Here is a 17,280-nt window from a genome sequence, read left to right as displayed (position 1 = left end):
TTAGCACAGGAACACTAAACTCCGTTTATTGCATTTCACAATAATCTGCTTTTCAACGGTCTAAACACAACATCAACACCACAAAACTAAATTGTAAATCAAAATCCTGTTTTTGAAATACACGAGGTAATTCACACATTGTTATTATCCTAAACATACAAGTTCAAGATCAATGGTGTGTTCCAGCTTTTTATACCAAAAATAACTATTATTATATTGATTTTCTTCCAGTGTTGCTTGAAATAAATAGATTGTGCATTTCACCTTGGGCAGCAGGGCAAAAGAATGGCCCACAATAACATTTTGATAAAATGTATATTTTTTCTACTTTTTTTTTCCTTCATTCAAAACATTTTAATAAAAAACATCATTTTAATTGAGCTTCAAATAAATTAAACCCTGTGTCACGTAAAAATAATTAATCGGTATTCGCAGTAATCCATGCTATATAACATGCATTTTATATAACTTTGGACTTAAAGGAAACCGCACAAGATAGCTACGAAAACAAAATATATAATTGTTCTATAAATAATCAGTTCTTTTTTCTAGCCACAACCGTGGTTGCTGGTTTTATAACCTGGTAATATCCTCGCCATGCTGTGCTCCGGTGAGTTCGTCGGGGGCCCCAGTGTTAGTGGCCGAGGCAGCGGCAACAGCGCCGGCTGCTGAGCTTGTGTTGGACCCGGAGGAGGAGGAGGAAGATCTCACTTTGGTGTTCGGGAGCCTGTGATCCTTTTTCCATTTCATCCTGCGGTTTTGAAACCAGATTTTAATCTGTCGCTCGGAGAGAACCAGGGTGTGGGCGATCTCGATGCGCCTCCGCCGAGTTAAATATCGGTTATAGTGGAATTCCTTCTCCAATTCTAAGACTTGCTGCCGGGTGTATGCTGTCCTAGACCGCTTGGGCTCCGTCCCATTGTAACCCGGGTTCACTGGAAAAAGGGAGAAGTGGAGAGAAAGGGAGACAGAGAAGGGAGGAAAGGAGGGGTAAACAAGAATGGCCTCAACTGAGATATGGCGAGAAAGATTTATTGGATATGAATGTTTAGCTGTTTGAGAAATTTAAATGGGAAGTTAAGAACTTCTCAGCGTAATGAGAGGACACTCACATCCAACTATGAACTAAATTATTAATGCAAGATTACAAAGCTCAATTTTTTTTCTTATTCATTTCTCCCCCTTTCTCTATCGCGCAATACATAACAGCAGAAGCCACATGGTGATACGGCTGCCCTGAGTATACCTCGGCTATAAAATTTATGGTGGGTGTAATTACCAATGCCGAGTCGTAAATCCGCCTCAATTGTGCCATTTCAAAGGCTTCCCTGCTATCGAAACAGGGGCTGGCAACGAGATGGGAGTCAGAGGGACTGATAAAGGGAGGGAAGGGGAGAGAGGAGCACGGAGAGAGCAGGGAACATAAACACACAAGTTGCCTACCAGTGCTGACGTGAATTTTCTTCATCCATGGGTACACCACGGGCTGCTTGGAGGAGGCTGTGCTGTTTGGATGCTCCGGGGTAGCTTGGTTGCAGGCGGACGTTGCGGCCGGTGGGGTGGCGGGGGACATAGACAACTGTGGGGTTTCACATGAAGCAGGCTGCCCTTTCCCTGTCAGCAGGTGCGCCGCAGAATGGGGTATTCCATGTCCCCTTGGCGTGTCAGGTTCGGGGATGCTTGCACAGTTATACTGGCGCTCTTGGTAGCTCGCCCGCGGAGGATATAACTCCTGGTGGTGATGCTGGTAGCCAGACTCCCTTGCGCGGCTGTAATATTCTGGACTATGCTCAGGGATGTAGTTATTTTGCGAATATTCCTCGCATGGAGGAAATTTCGGATCAATGTAGTTAGACTCCATCAAATACGAGCTCATGATCATTAATTTCTGGAGTGGAAAATAATTTTTCTAGCTTTGTCGTTTTTCTGCTCCATAAAGCCCTCCTACTTGCGAGCAGCCCTGTAAAGTTACTTTTACCACGTGACCCAATGGCCCAATAGCAGAGTAAGAGGTAGTTCCCGGATAAGGAACCAGAGGTATTTAGCATACCTACAGTCGCCATTGTGGGCACAAATCTCTCTCTCTCTCTCTCTTTCTCTCTCTCTCTCTCTCATTCTCTCTCATCCTTCCTCCCCCCCACTTCTCTCTTCCTCTCTCTCTCTGGTTGTGTTACCAAGGCAATTGATCTTGGGGACAAAACTAGTAGCTAGTTGCTGACCAAGGAAAAAATAAAACAGGCAAAATCTGCTGGTCTCAATTATTCAAAGGGACAATAGGTGATTCGCCAAGGATAAGGCACAACAATAGCAAAGCCATCATTTTGTTCGCCTGCACGCCTTATATAAAGGTTATCTGCTAATTAATGAAGGCACAGACTTTACTAACAGCACTTCAGCTGTGACACAGATTATGCTCCATTAATACGCTTAAAGAATCGGAGCTGCATCACTTCTGTGTGAGATGATATTCTCAAAAAGCTCTTGAGCAGCAACATTTAACAGGTTGGTTGTGACTCTAAATGTCAGAGAGGACTGGGCTGCTGAGATGCTCTGGAGGTGTGGTTAATTTCTGAAAATAGGCCTGATAATTTATAATGCTGGAGAAAGGTGGACAGCAAGAGTCAGGCTGCCTAAACAACAGCCTTCATTCAATGATGAGACATTTGTCTGCTGGTCCCAGTCTCTTCTCTCAACAACAGGGCCTTCACATTTTAATTGACTATCTCTAAGGATGACTGTAAATTATTTCCGTATGGGTCCCTCATCTGATACGCATATGCTTTATAAAGTGGTTTTGAATGTCACAGCTTTGAAAATAAAAATAAAACTGCTGCATCTAAAGGAGTGAGATGCTGTTTAATAACATACAGATGATAAAGAGAATGATCAAAATACAATGATAAGAGTTTGGTGGTCGTAATCTATGGTACAAAAGTATAGGAGTAGCCTACAAAAAGTTAATAAGCAACATGTGTGTTTATTAATGACAACTTCTGATTCTATACACAAATACACAACTAAAGCCGTCCACAAGTACAGCTCAATAACACTGTGAATATTGTGATGCAATACAAAACAGTTTAAAAGCAGCAGAGAAATGCCATGTGGTAAAACACTACAACTGATGTCACAGACTCAACAACCAGGGAACAGCCAACAGACCAGACTAACACCATGCCACCAATGTGACATCCAGTAACGCCAGCCAGCTGCAGAACAGTACCACTTTGGTGTCACTAATCTGACAACTGTGAAGAGCAGCACCAGCATGGAGTGACAGACCTGAGAGCAGCTAAACATCAGAATGCGCTGGCTTTAGTGCAGTCGACTAGTACTGTGCCACAGTGAAGTTAGGGCTAAATGTAGTTGTTGCAGCAATGCACTCACACATCTAGAAGCTCAACAGTCCTCCAGTGCAGTCCCTGCTTACAGATGTCCTCAGCATTGTTAGACAGTAACTAAATCAAACCAGTGGTTAAATTCTTTAACACGACTAAAGTGTTTTCTGACAACAACAACAAAAAAGAAAACTGCTCCCAGCTGTGTTCTCCCCATCCTCCTTCACCAGTCATTTTCTGTTACTTGCAAGATGTGGTGTGTTTGTTTCAGCCCAAACAAAAATAGAAGAATCTGTCAGTGAAGTAAATCTGTGTGTGGACTGTGGCTGCTTTGTGACCAGCAGATGAAAGAGGAGTTCTTCAAAGCCGTAGCCACAATTCATATCAAATATAAGGAAAGAAAATGTTGAGAGGAAGAACCTCAAGTATCTAACACATTTGTAAAAAAAAAAAAAAAAAAAAAAACAATCATATTTGCATGATCCTGCATGAGCCACAGCTATGTCCCACTTATTGAAAAAGGGGGAAAGAAAGGAAAAGAAAAATGTTAAAAATCCAGTCCAGCAGCCATATTGCATGCTAATCTTGGCTAAGGCACTGACCATCAGCCCCATTACTGGAGGTATGCTGTGATATTGTAAACTGATACTGCCTGGTTGTATAAACTTGTCATGAGCTGTAGGCTCCTCATTCTTATCTCGGGGTCAGCTGTGGTCACACAGGCAGAGAGGTTCACTCCCTAACAGCTCAGCTGCCTCCTACAGAACATCCACACACTTTGTTTTCTTTCACATATGTCTTCATCTGTGCGCTCATCAGCAGCCATGGAAAAGTAGGAATAATAATGATACTAATGATGATAATGACAAAGAGCAAACGGCACCACATTGCTACATTGTAAACGGGTGTATCTATTTCCACAGCGATAATTACATAATATGGTTAAAAAACGACGTGAAGTGACATATTTCTGGCTGTTCTGTTTGTGCAGAATGCGCACGACATTTCTATTACCTCTAGCGAGGATGTTAGAGGCGTTTTATAGAGCAATAAAAGCCGTAAATCAGTCACTTTTAAACGACCCCTGGTTCCTAACGTGTTTTACAGGGTCTGACACAGTAGAAGCCGCAGACTGCACACATGGGTTTACTCTCTGTGGCCTAGCGACTCAATCTATGGCTGTCTGGACTATGAATACAATTTGTGACAATGTTATTGCATTGCTAGTGTCTGGGTGTAGGCTGTAGGAGCATATCAGTGATGCTGCTGTGTGCAATAGCAGGGGAAAAAAGAAAGGCCAGAAAAAAGAAAGAAGACGTGCAGAAGAGCAGGAGCATCCATTGGCTGGCGTGGTATTTCAGTTGCCCATGTATTCCTGTAGAGACGTATTTGCGATTGTTTGCATGTGACACAAATTCGGTTCTACAGGGTACATATAGACAACTAATGTTTTTTGAGGTTAGAAACGGCAAAGATGATCTCTCTGTGCGAGCACGTCATCGTGCCTGCATCTGGACGGGCATGCATTTCAGTATAGTGTCAAAACAATTACAGAAAAAAAAATATTTAGGCTGCAATAGAGAGGAAATATTGCGCAAAACGTGTGCTAAAGCGGATGCTGTTCGTCAGAGAAACTCAAACACACATCACTTCTACTCTGTCCTTAACACGTTTACAAATGAGTGAAAATAGCGTCTTCTTTTAACATCTCTTCCCCTGATAGAAAAATCCTTGCATACACAAGTAGCCTATGCCTACACACACACACACACACACACACACACACACACACACACACACACACACACACACACACACACACACACACACACACACACACACAAAACGTCGTGTGCAGAGGACAAGAGGGTCTCTTTTCTCAACATTCAACCTCTGCCTTTGAGGTAGCTCCTATATGAATATTCGGTCACAAACACGGCGGATACAAAGGGACGGCGTGACAGCACTGATGAAAAATAAGTTTCTATTGTTCCCAACCATTTCTTCTGCTTGCTATTACCATACTGACCGCTCGGTAACCTTTCTTCCTGCCACTCTGGAAGCTAATGAGAAAAGCCTCGGATGAAAAATGCAATATCAGACATGTGACCTGTTCCGGGGGTTATTAAAAACAGCAAACATGCTCAGATTGTGAATCAATGGAATTGATTACAGTGGAAATGCACAGGGGGGGACTTCAAACTCTGTCAAAAAACATCTCAATCCACATATTTCTCCTGGTGCACTCTGGGTATCAGCTGCATAGATTTTCTTTATTGGAGAACAAAGCCTCCTAAACCAACACGAAATACAGTGACGACGAGGGAAAGGGGGGAAACACTGAAAAGTGAAAACAACCCAGCTCACGTTCATTCGGCTTTGTCATATTCTCATCTCAATACACGATATTTATATTTATATGTGCACCCAGCCAGTGTGAAAAGAGCTGCACGCACACCGCATACTCCCTCTCGCTCCGTGCGCTCTGGCGGGCGCATTTTAATATTAGTTAGACAGCCTGACCCGAGTTTCACCCCTCGCGTTTGACTGGTTCCAATAGTTCACTGCCAAGGATTATTGATGGAGAGACAGCATGAATGAATTCTTTCTCCCCACAAATGGCTTTCAGATCGTGCACCTAGTTCAATAACTAGTTATAATGTAGGAGTACAAAAAATGAGGCCCTCAGGCGGACTAATTTGATGTTTCATTTGTTCATTTGAGAAATTGGTCAGCTTTCCCCTTCCCCTGCAAATACACAGCGGTACAAGCGTGTTCACACATGTACATATGTAAACAAAATAAATCTGTGCGAAACTATGTGGAGGCGCTCGCTGTGTCCATGCATGGCTGTTTTTAATTTGGTGGCTCAGCAGCAGCACCTGACCTGGATGCAGACAGTGCAGCAATAATCCCGCTCCCTGATGAAAATGGTTACGATGCGCTTTTAATCAAACCCTTAACCTAATAGCCTTTACACGTTTACTCTCCCCAGGTGTAATAACGTTAGGCTGGATGGTCCAGTTAGAATAAAAAAGTTTTAATGAAGTGCAGACAGACTGGAGACTAGTTGGATATGAATACCCTCTAAAAGCAGCAGCCAGGGGAGCAGAGCTGGTTTTAGCTACTAGCTGCCCCACAGAAACCATTGGTTGGTTTTGCAGTTCATTATAACAGTGTTGTGGTTCATTAGAGTCATAGTGCAGTGTTAAATCCAGTCCACCTGAGCAACAAGAGTGCAACTTGTCTGACAGTTAACTAGACCCAGGAAGACCGCAGAAAGACAGTGACAGTGCTGGAGCATCTTCAGTTGGAATAAAATAAAACTGTAGTGAGAGCACCGGTTGTTAATGACTGTTCTTACAGAAACTCCAGAAACAACCTTAACAAATTCTTTAAGAGTGCAGGCATCATTGTTGGTGATGTCAGTGGGACCAGCTGTTTGCCTAAAGCCAAATAACAAGCTCCACCATGTAGACTCCTATCTCCTGACTGAAGCCAGGTGGACAACACTTACTGAGAAATCCACGCTCCCACTCACGGTGACCCGGTGAGCTGTCTGAAAAATAGAGAGAAGAAACGAAAATTAGATCAAGAGTGGTCCAAAAGTTAAAAAAAGAAAAAAACAACAACAACAAAAACTCCAGACTTATAAATTTCTTTCTTTCTTTTATTCTTGTTCTTTTTTATTATTATTATTTCATGTTTTGCTCTAAGAACTGGGAAATTTAAATCAATAAATTATCCGCAAAATTAACTGGATGAATCTTGATTCACAATCAGATCATGATTTATTTCGCGTTGAAATTATGTTATTTTGTCTTTTTTGCTCCATTAAAAAATGTCACATATCATAAAAAAACAAAACAAATAAACACAACGAATTAAAAAAAATGAATATGGGCAACATGTGATATACATTATTATTATTATTATTATTATTATTATTATTATTATTATTATTATTATTATTATTATTATTATTATTATATATAAATCGAATGGACATTGATATCTATTACAGGCCCTCTCAAAACTATTTTTGTCAAGTTTACTGTGGTTAATTTCTTGGCTTTCCAACTGTTTTTATATGTTTCGTTATGACGATCCTGAAGTGTGTCCCTCCGCCTCTGATCTCCTCGGCTGTCCACTAGCCCCGGTGAAGGGAGGCTGCCCTAGAAAAGCTCTGACTGAGACCGAGGACAGATATTTAGGACGGGTCATTTTCAGACAGTAAAACTAAATTTACAAGCATTTTGGTTATTTCCTTGGGCAAATGCTCTATGAATAGAAATCCCTGGACTTCTCCGCTCCGACTGAATTATGGCAAATAGTCCATTTAAAAAATAAAAAAAATCACGATTTTCTCTTCAAACACTGTACATAAATTCTATGTGTATCTGTATCCAATAACGACGTAATGGCACTTAATGCTTCTTATTTGGGCTCAGACAAAGGGAAGTCTGTGCTAACCCGGAAATGACCTCTGCGGATTGAATGATGACGGTGTCAGCTCCACAGGTCAGAGAAAGGGATACAAGAGCCCAGAACATGGCAGTGAAAGCGGATGTTTAGACTGTTTCACTTTTACTGTAGCAACCCGAGACTGGTTTGAGTCGCAATGTTTGAATTTTAGTGACATTCAACAGCATCTTTAATTCAAACTGTATCCCAAGGAGTCGTGGGAATAAAATCATTTCGATTACAATATTGCTTCAACGACCTCTATGAATATATCAGAATAAATCTGAGTGTAATTTATGGAAGAGGAGAAAATACTTTACATCTGTTTTCTGGAGGAAAATAAATCTCTCTACTTTGGATGGTGTTATTTGGTTTTTGAGTCTGTGGTGATTATTTCCTTCCACCTGGCAACAGTTACCATGAGTATACAGCAGCTCGGAAATGAGGTGAAAATAGGCTACAATAAAATCCTAGGGAAAAAAGAGCAACACTGTGCCATGCATTGAACACATTGCCCCACAGTTTGTCACCCACGCAGAGGCGTGTTACACAGTGCCCCCTATTGGAAGTGTATAATTGATCATCCTGCACACCTGAAAGCAAAGCTGCAGGCCACAGGCAACAGCGTAATGCTGACAAAATGTTACACTCACGCACACAAACACACAAACACACAAACACACACACACATACAAACAAGTGGCACACAGAGGTGAGCTGATGCAGTTAGTGCCCAGCCCTGCAGTGCAGCTGTGCCCTGAAGCTGCAGCCTGGGAGGTTCTCACGGGGACCAGAGTTGAATCAAAAAAACATTTCAGTTTGGTTTGTGCCATTTAGTGAGATTCCTACGTGAGGACCAGCGTGTGAGCTAAACTCCAAACCAAACACGAGTCAGAAATCAAATTTGCCATTTGCAAATCCACACAGTGACTAAGAAGTGAATCTTATTTCTGGGCTGAACTGTTTTCTGAGACGTATGGGCAATTAAATGATGCGTCCAATACAGCAACAGAAAATCATCGAGCTTATAAGAACCCAGCGCCTCATCAGTCTCCAGCTGATCAATGCAGTAATATCTGTAGTAAAAACGGCCACACAGGGGACAGCTAACGCAGTGAACAAACACACACAACAAAACACAACTAATCTCTCGTGGGAGAAAGGTAGGTGTGTGTGTTTTTTTTCTTTTCTTTTCCTTTTTTGTAAAATATGCATAATGCAGAGCAGCCATGCGCCCAGACCGTGTTTATTACAGTAGCTGAGTCTGGGCGATACCACAGTTAAGCTGCAAAGTGCCTTTGAATCAAACCTGTGCCTTGGCCCAGACATGACCCTAAAAACAACAGGAGCTCGTGAGCGCGCTCTCTATCCTCGCGTGGCGGTGGAACAATGAGATGAGGCGTTTTTTAATCAGGGCTGCTTGTATTTCCCAGCCCGGACATGCAGCTACACAATATTTTAACCTGTAATACAATATTTTAATCTCACAAAAATACACAACACATTTTTTCATCCACACACATAGTATTGCACCTATTTTACAAACAGGTAGAGAGAGAGGGTGGGGTGGGTGGTGAAGCTGGATGGTTTTTGATAGCTCTGGCTGACTTATTATTTTTCCAACGTCACAAAATGTTTTTCTTTCCTCCCTCCAACAGGATGCACAGCAAACTGTTGACTGCCACTGTATGACTGATCTACTGTGACACACTAAAACATGTAGTTTTTTTTCTTTTTAAGATTAAATTTTTACATTTTGATACAAATATATAAACTTGATGCTGCTTAAGAAAAAGGAAATCCTCGTAGCATCACTGTAACCATGAGCGACATTTACGGATCGTCCCTGCAGCACCAAATATCTGCCAAACTTGATATTTTACAAATTATTTTTTTTAATGTGCATTTATATAATTGTGCTATCATTCTATTTTAATGCGCATTATCTATCAATTAATACGGTCAAATCTCAAGGCGATTACTTGTTTAACCATGCGTTCAAAGTGTCCTGAATATACAATATATTACAATACATTTTGATGTTATAATAACAGCCCAGTCTCAGGCCTGTGGGCAAAGTAAAAAAGCAACTTACTGCAGCAGCTCCTCAGTCCTCCGCACCACTCGACTACACAGTCCGGAGAAAGGTACTGCATCCTCACTGCCACAAAGCCCTTTCTTCCTCAGATAAGGGGAAGCCAGCAGCTGCGATTCCGGACAGTTAAGATTATATATGATGTGTATATATCGAAGGTTTGTCAGCTCTTCCAGGCCATAAAACCCACTTAAATGACACCACGTGCTTCCTATGCACCATTCACAGGCCCTGCTTGGGGCAATTGGCATATGTAACCTTGTAAACTTTAAAATACCCTAAAAGAAAGACATAGAAAAAGGGATTCAATACATTGTCCACGTATAGGTTAGGCCTTACTGAGCGCAGAGAAAGTGGACGCTGCGCTGACCGGTTCTCATAACCGTCAAGGAAGTTGAATAGGAAGCTATTAGTTTGAGAGGTGAGTTGATTTTTATTTTCTTCAAGTATAGTAGGCTAGAGAGAAATTACCTCATAACCCTGGGCTATACTGCGGCATGTTCTGCTACTTCTACCACAGCTGCAGCTGAATGCAGACACCCAGCAACTGGCACTGGTTTAATGTCCTTTATATTAGCAGATAGTGTTGTTTTAACTACACTGTAATGATGCCAGGATTAAAGAGCAGGGCGACACCATAAAGTAGCCATATGGCCTCTGCAATGGTGGCGCGTGAGTCTGCGGCCACAGGAAACCAAAGTTTTGCATCCATGTTGTGTCGTGGGCGAGTGTTATCACAGGCCAGCGTGTCTCTTCCTTCCCTGAAAAAACAGGAAACGGAGTCTGTCTGTGGTGGAAAAGGGGGCAATAAAGTTTTATGGGGGGCCTTAAACTTCAGAGCGCGTTTGTCAGGCAGTGAAAATCGGTGGGTTCCCGAGTCAGAGAGAAAGAAAACGTGATTAGTGGGATAAAACAAAAAATGTTCTACTTGAAAATGTAACATGTGTAAACTCTTTAATTCAGTGGACTTGTAGTACAAATTGATTTAAATACACGTCAGTAACGTAACTTTACCATTGAGCTCCAATATCATTAGAGGAAAAAAAAAATAGAAATGTGCAAATAGGAAAATGTTCCCACTTTTAATTCTGAGACTTTATTGGTTACAATCAATACATGAGCCATCTATCAGTTATTCTAGGCCTTGTGTAAACCAGGCACCTGGAGTTTACAAAGGAGAGGAGAAATGGCTTCATTGCACATCACAAATATCATCACACACAGTCGCTGAATTATACAGAAAGATTTAGATTCACAAGGATATGACAGACAACATGGGGGGAGCCACTCACTAACAGACAAATCACACATCCAACCACTGCCTAACTTTGTACTGCAACATGTTAGAGAGTCAGTTCAGAAAGAAAAAAGGGAAAAATTGTGTTTGTTTTTTTCATGATGGGAAACTGTTGCTTACAGGACAGATCAGAATCATTGTTATTTCCAAAGCAGTCAGAATTATTATTATTATTTGTCTTTTATTTGATTCGATGATCTTAACGATGATGATATAGAGTTGAGACTTATGCATGCTGTCAACCATCCTCCATTACTCTTATCCTAATTAAAAACAAAAAATATTAGTAGCGTTGTGCAGCCTTCGGTGCACTGCAGACCAAAGCCTCGCAGCGTGAAGGACCCAGCTCCCCTCAACCTCTTGTCCCCTTCGTGCAGTAAAGTGAGGTTATCATCGCATGGGCAGCAAATTAATTTAGAAATGTAAACCGATTGATCAAAGTGAGTGATATTCAATACATTAGGTCCCAAACTGCAGCAAGTGACACATAATTGGTGATGAAGCACACAGAGCGGTGTCATGATGTCATTGCTCCTAGCAGTTCATCCGGAGGTCAGGCGGCACTCCAGCACTGTGCAGAGTGGGGCTGAAAACGTGCTGCATGCACCCCGTTCACTGGAGCACTTTTTTACTCCTTCACTTTGATCTTTGAGTCCTTCTTCCACTTCATTCGCCTGTTCTGGAACCAGATTTTGATCTGCCTCTCGTTTAGACACAGGGTGTGGGCGATCTCTATGCGCCTGCGGCGGCTCAGGTACCGGTTGAAGTGAAACTCTTTCTCCAGCTCCAGAGTCTGGTAGCGGGTGTAACTGGTCCTGGACCGCTTACCCTCCGATTCTGAAGTAGTATTAAAATAAGTTAGCTTTCAGCAGCATTATAGTCGTAAATAAATAGAATAATGGGATTATTATCAAATTATTGCCTTAAAAAAGCTTGGTTATCCATAAAAATAAGCATTACAAGCAAAAATCTGTTAATTTACGTCCTCTTCCACCCTCATTTGAAAGATCAAATATCTTTATATAACCTAATTAAACCTGATATTACGTACTGTGGATTCGTGTAATAAAAATTTATGTCAGGCTGATAAGGGTGGTTAACTAGATCCAATAAAATATACCCAGTTTAGAGGAGGGCCCTCTACACCCTTTCACATTACAACATAAAAAAATATACAAGACTATTACTTAAGAAGTGCTATCTCATTGTAATATGTAAAAGGAGATAACTAATGTGTGTGTGTTGGCCTCCCTGTAAACACTGGCCTCGGCCTAATGCCGCTGCAAAGAGGTAGGGTATCGTGGGAGGAAAAACAGATGTGTAAAATCAAAAATAGTGGGATTAGAAAATGGAAACTGATGTCTTCCAGATAATGTTTTCTGTATTTATAGACAGGGTCGTGCAACATGCAGGCGTGCTAAAGCAACAGGCCTGAGCTATGGGACTTACATATTTTTAACACCCCTCCCTTGCTGTGTGCTCCTGGATGTTTGCATATGGAGAAGCACAAAACAAATGCAGCTTCTTTTTTTGCAGCAAATGTGGTCAATGTCCATCTACAGCCTAAATAGTCAACCAGTGGTTTGAAGGCATGGGGAAGGAGCAGCCCTATTCAAATCTTTTAGAGGTGAAAAGTTCATGATTGGGTCAGGGCATTGGTGTTTCCCAGAGTTCAATTTAAGGCTAAAGCTTCTCTCTCTCTCACACACACACAGTCTGATAATGTCAAACATGTCCAACTAAGACTAATAACCAAAGCAAGGCAAGAAAAACTAACAGTTGGAGATGCATTTTGTAATATTATTTCATAGTTTTATCACAGTTTTGTTCTCTTATCCAATTATACCACCATAAATCACCCACAGATCACCTCTTCACCGTAACAGAGCAGGTTTACGAGCAATGGATGCCTTTGTCATAAAATTTATGACCGCGAGTTTTTATTATTTCCTGCGTTTGGCCTATAAAACTCAAGGGGGAAACTGGAACGGGCGAAAAGAAGTGTTGCAGCGTTAAGAGTGAATAAGGGAAAGCATCTTAGTCGCACTTCAGAAAATAGGCAAACTTTACCGTGGCTCATGTGCAGTTTTGTCATCCATGGATAAATCTGTGGTCGCTGCTCACTGTCCTGACGCTGGTTCACATTTGTGTTTCGTTTCACCGATTGCGTGTTCTCCGCGTTTCTTTCGCTCTCCTGGCTCTTGTTGCCGCCGGATTTTGCGCTCCTCTCCGGGTCCCTGTCTGCTCCTCGTCCCAGCAGCGTGCTGCTGCCGTAGCTCAGCCCGCTTGCGTCCATGGACGAGCTACTGGAGACCATGGTTATCTGTGGTCCTGACGGGAGAGGAGTATCCGTATTGCCACGCAGGCTAGTTTTCATCTCCTCCCGTTCAACAGAGGTCGTGGGGACGGGACAAGTGAATATCCCGTTCACATTAACATCCTCATAACGGCTGGACCTGCGCCCAGATAGATCGAAACTAAACATAGTGTTAGGAGAAGTTGTCTCGCTCGTTTGCCTGAGATTGCAGCTGTCAACATAAGAGCTCATTTTCAACTACCAGCGATACTTTCTTTTTAAACTAGAGAGGGCTGCGGGATGTATGTTGCGCTTATTTCCCTGATTTTGTTGATCATTGCTTTTCTTTGTAGCCGCTTTTGGAAAATTCAGAGCTGTCTGCCCTAAAAAAATAATCCAGGATTTATAGGTGGAGTAGGCTTTGGTATCTGTTTTTTTAATTCTTGATCCGACGCGCGCTGCCCAAATATGGGGTATTTGTATGGGATCACGTGCACATGTTGGCCAGTCATAAATTGGCTTTGATACTCAATGGGGATATTGATGAATAGGAGAAACGTGTCCGGTAAACTTTGAGCTGTTGGTTGTTGAGGACCAGGCAGAGATCTTTAGCGCAAAAAGGGCAGGACAGTAAGACAAGAGCGTCATCTGGTGTCTGGTATGGGGCAGGACGGTCGGACCGACCACCGGCACCCTGCCCCTGACACACTGAGAGTCCACTATCACTACATAATATTAATAATAAAAATAATCATGATAATTATAATAAAAATTATAATAATGATCACGACAACAATAATATTTTACAATAATAATAACACTAAGTGCAAACTTGGTGAAACTATATTTACGCACATTGACTTGAAACTTAAATGTCGCTGGAATGGAGGTTATAGTAATAGAGGTACGGAAATATTATAGTGTGTGACTGTACGGGCTAATGAACAATAGCTCATTCCCGTGCTCCCATAGCGCCAATCATAAAGTCCCATATTTAATATTTAACAGGCCAAAAATTTGTTTTTAAAAGTCGCTCCATCATATCATTTGTTCCCCACCCGCTTCATGACAGAATTAAAATGTAACACCAAACTACGGCCTGACTTGTGTTGCGTGTTTTTAAAGCAGCTTTGCTTTATTCCGTCATCTGACTTATGTTTGGACGTGTGGCCCAATAAACACAAAACCATGGTGAAAGTTTTACAAATATTTTATTCCATGATACACAATTATGACAAAACATGAATTTGTAACTTCCCGAACAAAAGTGAAGAATTACTAGTGTACAAATCTATCTCACGAGGAAATCCTATTGAGGCAAATGATCAAAACAAAAACATGGGGCTAAGCGCAGTTTTATGTTATGCAGCGTCTATCAAAGCGACTAAATGCACAGAAGTCCTCACAGGATTTACATTATATACTGTAACATGGATTATATACAGGCATTTCAGTTGTGTGTGTGTGTGTGTGTGTGTGTGTGTGTGTATGTGTGTGTGTGTGTGAGTGGATTGTTGACTGTCCGTGAAACTTTCAGGTTTATGCAGGACACTTTTCTGCGGACGATTCAAGTACTGGATTATACTGTGATCAAATACAAGTGTCCGCCTGCTTCTTTCCTTCCGTGGAATGTGCATGTTCAATACTGACTTAAAGTCTGACCAACACTGTATTTGGTGAGGTGATCAAAGAGTTCACAGTGATGGATGGGGTGTACTGGGTGGAGGAGGGTTGGGGGGGGGGGTATATACACAGATTTTTTTACTGGCATGGGAAATAACACAGAAATTAATACTTCTTTTTATTTTCACAATACAAGTGTGACATTGCATTAATAATAATAATAATAATAATAATAATAATAATAAAAATAAAAAACCTTCAGCGCTCCAAATGTCACAGAGGCCAAACTGTGGCTGAAATAATTTGGATTTCTAAGGCTCAACACTCCTGTGGTTAACATGAGATATAAGTGGGAGAGCTGCGGGGTAGCCATCATGCAGTGAAGTCGCTCTCAAGTCCATATAGATTTTTTTTAGGTAGTTATGTTGGGTTTTCATGGTCATCAGGTGTTTTTTTCCCTTCGTTTCTTTTGAACTATTCTGTCTTCTTGTCCTCATCCTTCCCTTCTTCAATTGCGCCACTGCGATCCTCCTCTGGCGAGGCTCCTGCTGTCTGTTCACTTCCAGTCACCGTGGAGGTCAGGTTGCTCTCCTTCTTCCATTTCATGCGTCGGTTCTGAAACCAGATTTTGATCTGCCGCTCTGTTAAACAAAGCGCATTTGCTATTTCGATGCGTCTGCGCCTGGTCAGGTAGCGATTGAAATGAAACTCCTTCTCCAGCTCAAGTGTTTGGTAACGAGAGTATATTTGACGTCCTCTGCGTCTGTCTGTCCCGTAGCCCACTCCTGCTGGGATCACAAAGTACAATCACCCGTTTAATTCCTCATATTTACCACATTAGAGACTGATAAGACTTGAGCAGAAGTTTTTTTTTACCCTCATTATTAGAATCAGAGATGAAAATCTAAACACAAAACAGAAAGTAAACATATTTAACTATAGCAGATTAACCTTATCTCAAAGGGCATCTTTGCTTTATAATCCAAAATAAAGAAGTCACCCTCATGTATCCCGTCTGCCTCTCGCTAATGACTGTGGCTACTATATCATTCTTAAAATGAAAGCTGTTTGTTTGCACATGTAAGGGCCCATCTACAAGTCGAGGGGATACAGTAATGTTTTATGGGGTCATAAAAAGTAACTTACTCTCTTGGTAAGACATATCGTAAAACTGGCCCATTTCCTTAATTTATTTGTCGTAGTAAAACTCACCGCTGTGTGAGTTCATTCGCTGCATCCACGGGTAGATCGGGATGTTGGTTTTCTGGTCCTGCGCTCCTGCTCTTCCTTGATCCAAACTGTACTCTTGAGCAATGTGGCTTTGTGTATTGAGTCCCATGTTTGTTTGTCTGCAGCTGGGGAGCACGTCCTTGTCTTGAAGAAACACGTTTGATCCATATTCATACTGTGCCCTGCCAGACCCAAAAACCACATTATCTTGAGGAGAGTAGAAAGGTGTATATATCCGATTCTGGGTCACAGCGGCACCGTACGACGAAAAATGTCTGACTGTGTCATAGGTGGTGGAGTTTAGGGGGACGTTAGGCAAAACATCTTGACCACCCGACAAATGGCAGGAGAGCGACGGGTTTGCGAAATAAGAATTCATACCTTGCTTGTAACCCTCTCTCCAACTCTCCCCACTTCTTTATCGGTCTCTTTTCAACCTCCTTCTCAGTAAATCTCCTTCCCGTCTGTGTCAACCAACCACACCTTTCTCCAAGGTCTTCTTTTTTTTCTCGACTTTCTGCCTCTCTAACTGGACGTGGGCTACTTTGAGGATTCAATATTATTAATTTCCAATCTCCGGTTAAGACGCACAAACCCGAGTGTTATAGCCGAGGCTTGGCTCGGTGAGAGACAATATGACAATGTCAGCTGACCATTCTCCACCAATTGAGAGGCAGGAGTTGAGGAGAAACTGTAGCTTTTAGCTCAGAGCTTGAACATTAGTGCTAAATGCCGATAAACACAGCGTAGAGTTGGAGTGGCACACTGTGCAGCTTGGCTCTGTGAGAAATGTTGGACTTTAAGAGATGTGGCGTTTAAAAGAGGAAGCGTGACGCAAACTGTGGCCAGTGTCATTCAGCACAGTGAGCACAGTGAGCACATTCAAAAGGGAAGCCGGAGAATTTGCATAGAAACACACAGGCACTCGTGTTCAAAT

At 41.9% G+C, this 17,280-nt stretch overlaps 3 protein-coding genes across 3 annotated transcripts; all 3 read right to left on the bottom strand.

The window, feature by feature from the left end:
* Positions 1-573: 573 nt before the first annotated feature.
* On the bottom strand, positions 574-1,942 carry hoxc4a (homeobox C4a; the record flags this gene model as incomplete). Its single annotated transcript, XM_083975940.1, has 2 exons — positions 1,444-1,942; positions 574-935 (listed from the first exon to the last, which is right to left on the bottom strand). Exons 1-2 carry the CDS (start codon positions 1,880-1,882, stop codon positions 574-576), a joined length of 801 nt encoding a protein of 266 aa, XP_083832066.1. The 5' UTR covers positions 1,883-1,942.
* A 9,880-nt stretch (positions 1,943-11,822) lies between these two features.
* hoxc5a (homeobox C5a) lies at positions 11,823-13,693 on the bottom strand (the record flags this gene model as incomplete). Its single annotated transcript, XM_083975228.1, has 2 exons — positions 13,265-13,693; positions 11,823-12,031 (listed from the first exon to the last, which is right to left on the bottom strand). The coding sequence occupies exons 1-2, from the start codon at positions 13,677-13,679 to the stop codon at positions 11,823-11,825; spliced, it is 624 nt and encodes a 207-aa protein (XP_083831354.1). The 5' UTR covers positions 13,680-13,693.
* A 1,777-nt stretch (positions 13,694-15,470) lies between these two features.
* LOC310989056 (homeobox protein Hox-C6a) lies at positions 15,471-16,952 on the bottom strand. The gene is made up of 2 exons (XM_083975939.1): positions 16,326-16,952; positions 15,471-15,898 (listed from the first exon to the last, which is right to left on the bottom strand). The coding sequence occupies exons 1-2, from the start codon at positions 16,720-16,722 to the stop codon at positions 15,588-15,590; spliced, it is 708 nt and encodes a 235-aa protein (XP_083832065.1). The 5' UTR covers positions 16,723-16,952; the 3' UTR covers positions 15,471-15,587.
* Between the last annotated feature and the right edge of the window lie 328 nt (positions 16,953-17,280).

Source organism: Trachurus trachurus, assembly GCF_905171665.1.
Source record: "Trachurus trachurus genome assembly, chromosome: 7".
NCBI classification, from domain to species: domain Eukaryota; kingdom Metazoa; phylum Chordata; class Actinopteri; order Carangiformes; family Carangidae; genus Trachurus; species Trachurus trachurus.
This window is presented reverse-complemented; position numbering and strand designations above follow the sequence as displayed.

What these genes read in the sequence shown, in the direction of transcription:
- LOC310989056 (XM_083975939.1), bottom strand. Translation starts at nt 16,722, where the DNA reads ATGAATTCTTATTTCGCAAACCCGTCGCTCTCCTGCCATTTGTCGGGT. An exon ending in GCGAATGAACTCACACAGCG is followed by an intron (nt 15,899 to 16,325) that starts GTGAGTTTTACT and finishes TGATCCCAGCAG; the next exon opens with GAGTGGGCTACGGGACAGAC.